The following is an 8,315-nucleotide window of genomic DNA, read 5'->3' as shown; positions in this document are numbered from 1 at the left end:
GAAAATGTCCGACCTGAGAGACGACGAGATTCGGGGACTTTGGTCGGTCAGGGCCGACGCCCGACATCCTCAGACAGAAGTCGGTCGCCCCGTCCGCCGTTTTCGACGTAAAGACAGCACTGTGGTTTTTGTAGCGTACTTTTTGCGTCGTGTCCTGTCTCCTGCACGCTCTACCGAGGTGCCACCCCTCGCCTAAACCCAACGGAGAATTTCCAGTGAGAACACGTGTGTGAAAGGGCAACTTCTGACAATGTCCGAACCTGACTCTGCAGACATAGTCCTTAGTGCATATGTGAACCCGGGTAAAGACAGAGACCTCAAAGCTAAACTGGAATCTTTTATGACTGTTTCTCTCTGACTGTTTGGCAGATTGGATGGTATCTGTGGGAAGGGATGGTTTGGTATCAGTTACTAACTCTGTGTGTGTGTGTCTGGTCTCTCAGATGCGTGAAAAGGTGACCTCTGACCTCTGTGTGGTGCCTGAGAATGAACCCATTGACTCTGACACGGAGGCGGAGAGGAAACTCCTGGAGCGGATCAAGTCCATTAAGGAGGAAAAGTGCGATTTCCTTTCATAGATTTAACCTCTGACCTTATCTGTCATCATATATCCTCCTTAAGTTTCCTGTGTAGGACTGTAACAATTACACTATCTGTCTGTTTCCTTTTATTCATGGATTTAGACTTCATATTTTTTTAATTGCCTTTCCGCCAGAAACTTCTATGAGAATCCACCCTACAAAGATAACCCGTTATCCTGTAATTAGTCTCTCAGATCTGTGTGTGTGTATGTGTGTGTGTGTGATGGTTCCAGGGAGGAGCTGGCGTGCCGTCTGTCTGAACTGGACCAGGCTGGTTCTGATCAGGAGAATCTGGACTCTGAGGCGTCTCTCAGCTCGGAGAGTCTCCTGGGTGATCGCGTGGTCTCCTCAGACACAGAAGGTCAGGCTTTACCCACAGGCTTCACAACTCTGTGTGTGTGTGTGTGTGTGTGTGTGTGTGTTTATGGTGTAATGGTTAGTCACTGACCTTCTGTTTGTGGTTTGTGTGTGTGGCACAGGTGTGAACTGACAGGTGGAGGTGTGTGTGTGTGGGGTGTGATGGTAGTCTGTTGTTTGTGGTACAGGTGTGGATGGACAGGTGAATGTGTGTGTGTGCGGTGCAGGTGTGGATGGACAGGTGGAGGTCTCTGTGTATGTGTGTGTGTGTTTGGTGTAATGGTAGTCTGTTGTTTGTGGTACAGGTGTGGATGGACAGGTGCCGCTCCCATAACCCGAGGGCGTCTCCTTTCTCACAGGTGGCCATCCTCACCACAACTTATGTCCGTGTGTGTGTGTGTTGCATGTAGTCATCTGTCTGTCCCTCTGTGTGTTCCATGCAGCTGTTTGTCTGTGCGTGTGCACGTGCCTGTTTTGCATGTGAGTGTCGGTGTGGTTCGTGTCATTGGGGGAAAACATCAGGGTGCCTGTCAGTATGTGTCAGTGCATGAACCCATAGACCTGCCTTTGTTTTTAGCACTTTCACATTTATAGTTGTAACAAGAATCAGGACACACATGGTTCTCTTCCCTGTCCTCCTCTTTCTCTGTCTTACAGTTTGTTTATTTCTGTAGTTGTCGTAGAGTAAGGCTTCTTTCCTGTCCTGATCAGTGCTGTAACTCTGTTACCGTCAATGTAACTGTGACCATAACTGTGACTTTAACTGTAACCATAACTTCAACTTAAACTGTAACAGTGACTTTAACTGTAACAGTGACTTTAACTGTGACTGTGACTTTAACTGTGACTGTGACTTTAACTGTGACTGTGACTTTAACTGTGACTGTGACTTTAACTGTGACTTTAACTGTAACAGTGACTTTAACTGTGACTGTGACTTTAACTGTGACTGTGACTTTAACTGTGACTGTGACTTTAACTGTAACAGTGACTTTAACTGTAACAGTGACTTTAACTGTGACTGTGACTTTAACTGTGACAGTGACTTTAACTGTAACAGTGACTTTAACTGTGACTGTGACTTTAACTGTAACAGTGACTTTAACTGTGACTGTGACTTTAACTGTGACTGTGACTTTAACTGTGACTGTGACTTTAACTGTAACAGTGACTTTAACTGTGACTGTGACTTTAACTGTGACTGTGACTTTAACTGTAACAGTGACTTTAACTGTGACTGTGACTTTAACTGTAACAGTGACTAACTGTGACTGTGACTTTAACTGTAACAGTGACTTTAACTGTGACTGTGACTTTAACTGTGACTGTGACTTTAACTGTAACAGTCACTTTAACTGTGACTTTAACTGTAACAGTCACTTTAACTGTGACTGTGACTTTAACTGTAACAGTGACTTTAACTGTGACTGTGACTTTAACTGTAACAGTCACTTTAACTGTAACTGTGACTTTAACTGTAACAGTCACTTTAACTGTAACTGTGACTTTAACTGTGACTGTGACTTTAACTGTGACTGTGACTTTAACTGTGACTGTGACTTTAACTGTAACAGTGACTTTAACTGTGACTGTGACTTTAACTGTAACAGAGACTTTAACTGTGACTGTGACTTTAACTGTAACAGTGACTTTAACTGTGACTTTAACTGTAACAGTGACTTTAACTGTGACTGTGACTTTAACTGTGACTGTGACTTTAACTGTAACAGTGACTTTAACTGTAACAGTGACTTTAACTGTGACTGTGACTTTAACTGTGACTGTGACTTTAACTGTAACAGTGACTTTAACTGTGACTGTGACTTTAACTGTAACAGTGACTTTAACTGTGACTGTGACTTTAACTGTGACTGTGACTTTAACTGTAACAGTGACTTTAACTGTGACTGTGACTTTAACTGTGACTGTGACTTTAACTGTAACAGTGACTTTAACTGTAACAGTGACTTTAACTGTGACTGTGACTTTAACTGTAACAGTGACTAACTGTGACTGTGACTTTAACTGTGACTGTGACTTTAACTGTAACAGTGACTTTAACTGTGACTGTGACTTTAACTGTGACTGTGACTTTAACTGTAACAGTCACTTTAACTGTGACTGTGACTTTAACTGTAACAGTGACTTTAACTGTGACTGTGACTTTAACTGTAACAGTCACTTTAACTGTAACTGTGACTTTAACTGTAACAGTCACTTTAACTGTAACTGTGACTTTAACTGTGACTGTGACTTTAACTGTGACTGTGACTTTAACTGTGACTGTGACTTTAACTGTAACAGTCACTTTAACTGTGACTGTGACTTTAACTGTAACAGAGACTTTAACTGTGACTGTGACTTTAACTGTAACAGTGACTTTAACTGTGACTGTGACTTTAACTGTAACTGTGACTTTAACTGTAACAGTGACTTTAACTGTGACTGTGACTTTAACTGTGACTGTGACTTTAACTGTAACAGTGACTTTAACTGTGACTGTGACTTTAACTGTAACAGTGACTTTAACTGTGACTGTGACTTTAACTGTGACTGTGACTTTAACTGTGACTGTGACTTTAACTGTGTTGTAGGTAAGACAGTTGGATCATTCAAGCCTGTCTGTCCCCCTAAACCGCCTGATCTCGCTCAAAGGCTGAACGTATCCCGGCAACAACTTCAGCGGCGCCATCCCATAATCCCCAACACGGTCAAACTGCCCCCGGGGGTCATTTCCCACCCTGCCGTGCAGTCCCTGCCCCCCCGCAAAGCGCAGTCACTCACACTGGTCCCACGTCGCCAGCACCCGGGCAGACGCAAAGACAGCATCCAGTCTCTTTACATCGCCGCGGGAACGGACCTCTTCCTCCCGCCTGCATCTTCCTCGCTCCTGAGCCCACAGGACCAGCCCAACTCGGGCCTGGCCCAGAGACGCTACTCCGACCCAGATATTCCCTATAATGATTCCGAGGCCTGACCAAACTGGTACCGCTGCCGGAGAACTGCGCTCTGGATGGTACGCTGCCTAGCGACTGTTACTAAGCAACACGAGAACTGCTTAGTGACAATTATTCTACATAAATGTGTGACCACGGTATCTGACCGAACAGTTGGATAAATAAAGCAACCGGTGGACTGATTTGACTGATGATGGATTTAAAGCAGAATGGGTCACAAGCACTTTCCCCCTTGCTTTTAACAGAATGTTGCTTTTTTGTTCTTTCCTTTTTTTTGTTTGTTTGTTTTTGCATTTTTTTAATGCTGCATGAATCCGACGAGTGCTGTAGCCAGGAGAGCTCTCCCGTGGACCTGTGTGGTTGCAGGGAAGACTGACAGGCCACTGAGTTCGCCAGAGACCAGGGCACTTCTCTCATTCTGGAGACCAGGGCACTTCTCTCAGTCTGGAGTGTCCACACATTCTGTTCTTTCATGTCTGAGCACAAAGTCCTGCTTTTCTCTTCTTTTCTTTTCTTTTTTCTCTCCCTTTGATTTTAACGGCAGGAAAAGAGCTGCGTATTGCTAAACCCGAACCCGAGGCATCTCAGAATGAGGTCCGAACATGTTTTACTCTGTCTGAAACCATGTTCCATGGTGGTCTCTCACATCCTGGCACTCAGTTTGTTTTCCGGACTGAGAAGAACAGAAGAAGCTGCACTAGCCACTTTTCTCTCAGTTGGACGAAAATCGACCGACCTGTCGAGGAGAGGAGAGCGATTATAGAATAAATGTAAATCTACATGTTGGGGTTTAGTGGCTTCAGTAAAGCCAGGGAACTCTCTGGGTGGGTGTTACTGTGTGTGTAGAGTGATGAGAGATGATAACGGCTTTGAATACTAAGTGGAACGTGAGTGTGTGAGTTTTAAAGCGACTCTTAGATGGAGTTTGTATGTGGAGCATTGTGATGAGTGAGTATTGGCTCTGTCTGGATGGAAATGACTGGTATTAATTAGTAATAATCTCACACACGTTTTCAGGCTCGTACATATTTCTTCTTTTTGAGTCGTTATTGACGCGATTGTTTTGCCTTTTATCACAATGGAGAAATTGAACTAATTATTTTCTTACAATACAGTTTGTACTGGCTGCATTCCTCTGTGTGTGATGTGTGTTTTGTTCGTGTTGTCATGGTTTCATTAATGTCATGGTTTTTCAGCCCAGAGCCCATCTGCAGAGCAGCTTAGACCTACAGGGCTCTTGAGAACGAACTGATAAACCAGTGTGTTAATGGTTTAGACGCTAATAACCAGCATGTTAATGGTTTAGACACTGATAAGTCCTCTGATCTCTAAAAAATCCCATGTAACTAAAATCCATCTGCTCACTCTGGTGACACGTATCCACATTTACCACGGCAACAATAAACACATTACTGCAGTGGTGACCATTACAAGCACATCTCCACTCAGACACAGTCTCCATACAGCCAATCACGTGCATCTCCACTCAGACACAGTCTTCATTACAGCCAATCACGTGCATCTCCACTCAGACACAGTCTTCATTACAGCCAATCACGTGCATCTCCACTCAGACACAGTCTCCATACAGCCAATCACGTGCATCTCCTCTCAGACACAGTCTTGGTGTTGACACTGTGTGCTGTCTGGGTCCGTGACTCTACCTATTCATCAGTGACCTTGAAAACCAATGAAGTGCCTGTTAAGACAATCTAAGAGAAACGACTCACACAAGCTCTGACACAAGCTCTCTCACTCCAAGCCTCACACTCTCACTCCTTCCCTCTCACTCCAGCCCTCACACTCCTGCACTGGCCCAGGGCTCATAACGCAACTGAGACTGAAGACAGTCTCATAGTCAGGAATCAGCTACCCCTGTTTGCGGGGCAATTTCTAGGCAAATAAGGTTAAATAAAAATTGTAAAAGATTTTTTACTTTGGAAGGTCTTGTCTATTAGCATGAACTTCTTGCAAATTATTGCAAAATGAATTCCAGTTTTTTTATAAATTTTATTATGATTGTTTAGGATTTGTTTTAATTACAACTTGGAAAAGGTGTAACTATGTGTGTGTGTGTGTTTGTGTTAGGGCTGCAACTACAATTTTTTTGTGATCAATTAATTTATTGACAATTTCCCATTAATTGACTAATTCAACAATTATTTTGCTGATTCATATGAGCAGACATGAGCAGATTTAGGACAGTCTACCCTTTTATTCTGCTGATTTAGGACAGTCTACCCCGTTGTTCTGCCGATTTAGGACAGTCTACCCTTTTATTCAACTGATTTAGGACAGTCTACCCTTTTATTCAACTGATTTAGGACAGTCTACCCTTTTATTCCACTGATTTAGGACAGTCTACCCTTTTATTCCACTGATTTAAGACAGTCTACCCTTTTATTCAACTGATTTAGGACAGTCTACCCTGTTGTTCCACCGATTTAGGACAGTCTACCCTGTTGGTCCACTGTTTTAGGACAGTGAGCTTAACCTCCATAACTGTGTTGTCCAGTTTGTGAGAGTGACCCTACAGTTACAGTGTTAAGATCAGCCAGTTAGTTGCCAGTTATAAGCACTAAACTCACCATCAGAAGGCGGAGCAGTTGTGTTGTAGCATGGCTACTTTTTAATATGTGCGTCACTGTTCAGCTCCTGTGAAATGTCAGCTGTCATGTGCTTTCTTGCACGCTGCACTTTGTGAGAGAGAATCTCCCACACCTCCTACTGCCTTTGGTACCTCTCCGTTTGCCATTATCACTCAGTCTTGTCTGTGCAATTAGCAATTTCTTTCTTTTATGGTGCAAAGAAAACAGTAGAATATTGCCCCAACTCATCCAGTAGTGTACTGTAACTCATCCATGCCTGTCTTTGTGGTGGGAGGAAACCGGAGCACCTGGAGGAGACCCAGGCAAACACGGGGAGAACACACACAGAAACTCCACACAGACAGGACCTGAGACGGCTGGGAGTCAAACCCAGGGCCTCCTGCTGTGAGGCAACGGGGGTGTCGGCAACTTGTCGTAGTCAACCTCATTGATTTGATCAAATAAGCACTGCAGCCCTAGTGTGTGTGTGCGTGTGTGTGTGTGTGTATGTGTGCGTGCATATGTGTCTGTATATGTATATATATGTGTGTGTGTGTGTGCGCGATTCTCTTACCTCCATAGCAAAGCTGTTTAACAGAGTGTGCGGTGTGAGTGGCACCCTGCTGACCTGCTCAGACAGGGGACACGCCTCAGCATATGGAATATGTGTTGGATTCTGAACAATTCACATGACTGAATCAAACAATTCTTTCCCTGTTAAATTTGGAACAAAGGGGTCACTCCAAACATCCTTTACCTTGAAGTAATGCTATGATTTGGAGCCTTCTGCTGCAATAATGTGTTTTTCTTTTTATGGCACAAGAATTGTTTGATCTATATTCACATTTAGCAAATTGTTATTCCACCCCCTTGTTTCCGATCAACTTGTCTTTATTTGGAAACTCCCTGCCCTACAAAAAATCCTTTAAACAAATTAAGAGGAATTCCCAAAGGAAGTTGACAGGATCCTCATTAGACGGTCTTCGGCAGATGTCATGATGCACATTCGTTCCAGGATTTCCTTATGGAATATCAAGAAGACTGAAAATCTCAGATTCCTAAGGGAAAAGTGAAGATCTGACGGACTCTTTTTCATCATATACTCAGCTGCTATGTTCTCTGAGACGATCGGTGCCTTTGACCAGTGAAACTGTCGGTAGAACATCGGTGGTGCAGGAGACGGACTGTCTGCTCTCCAGGCCCTGATGGTATCACTTCAGTAACTGAACAGACCCAGTGGTGCGTGTGTGGGTGGGTGTGTGCGTATGTGTGTGTGTGTATTTCTGACTCACTGTGTATATGACTACAGAGACACATGTCGTCACTGTGACACAAACATTTCTAACTGTTGTCAGTGATGTCACAACGTGCCATGTCACATGACATGAGTGCTCAAAGATGAATTTATCACAAAATCAAACATAATAGAATTAGATTTATTTCTTACAATCATTTTATTTTATTTACTTAATATATTTGTATATATGCTCATGCTCTGATTAACTGCCCGCTGGGTCGGCACCTATTGCACACCTGTCTGACTAAGGAGGGGTCTCCTCTCTCTGTGGTCCTTCTCAAGATTTCTCCCATTTTCCCATTTCCCTTTTGGGTTTTTGGGGAGTTTTTTCTTGCCCGCCATGAGGATTAAGTCAGGGGGCGCCATCCTGTTTTGATTTTGTCTGTTGTGGCCTGTAAAGCCGTTTGAGACTGTAAACAGTGATATTGGGCTCTAAATAAACTTGAAACTCGAAACTATATATATTAGGGGTATCTCTCCCTTAAGACGTGTCTAGGTCCGTGGGCTACGATATATGGGATATTAAATTGCCACC

General features: G+C 43.5%; 1 protein-coding gene across 1 annotated transcript in view; it reads left to right on the top strand.

Annotated features, from left to right (window-relative positions):
* Window positions 1-4,349, top strand: part of LOC115820556 (myosin IXB) — a 71,257-nt gene extending 66,908 nt beyond the window's left edge. Inside the window, exons 41-43 of the mRNA XM_030784174.1 lie at window positions 444-559; window positions 815-942; window positions 3,533-4,349. Coding sequence (XP_030640034.1) covers window positions 444-559; window positions 815-942; window positions 3,533-3,915 — 627 coding nt within the window. The 3' untranslated portion in view covers window positions 3,916-4,349. The remainder of the gene's footprint in view (window positions 1-443; window positions 560-814; window positions 943-3,532) is intronic.
* The last annotated feature ends 3,966 nt before the right edge of the window (window positions 4,350-8,315 follow it).

Source organism: Chanos chanos, chromosome 9, assembly GCF_902362185.1.
Source record: "Chanos chanos chromosome 9, fChaCha1.1, whole genome shotgun sequence".
Lineage (NCBI taxonomy): Eukaryota > Metazoa > Chordata > Actinopteri > Gonorynchiformes > Chanidae > Chanos > Chanos chanos.
The sequence above is the reverse complement of the archived record's forward strand: the minus strand, read 5'-3'. Positions and strand labels throughout refer to the sequence as shown.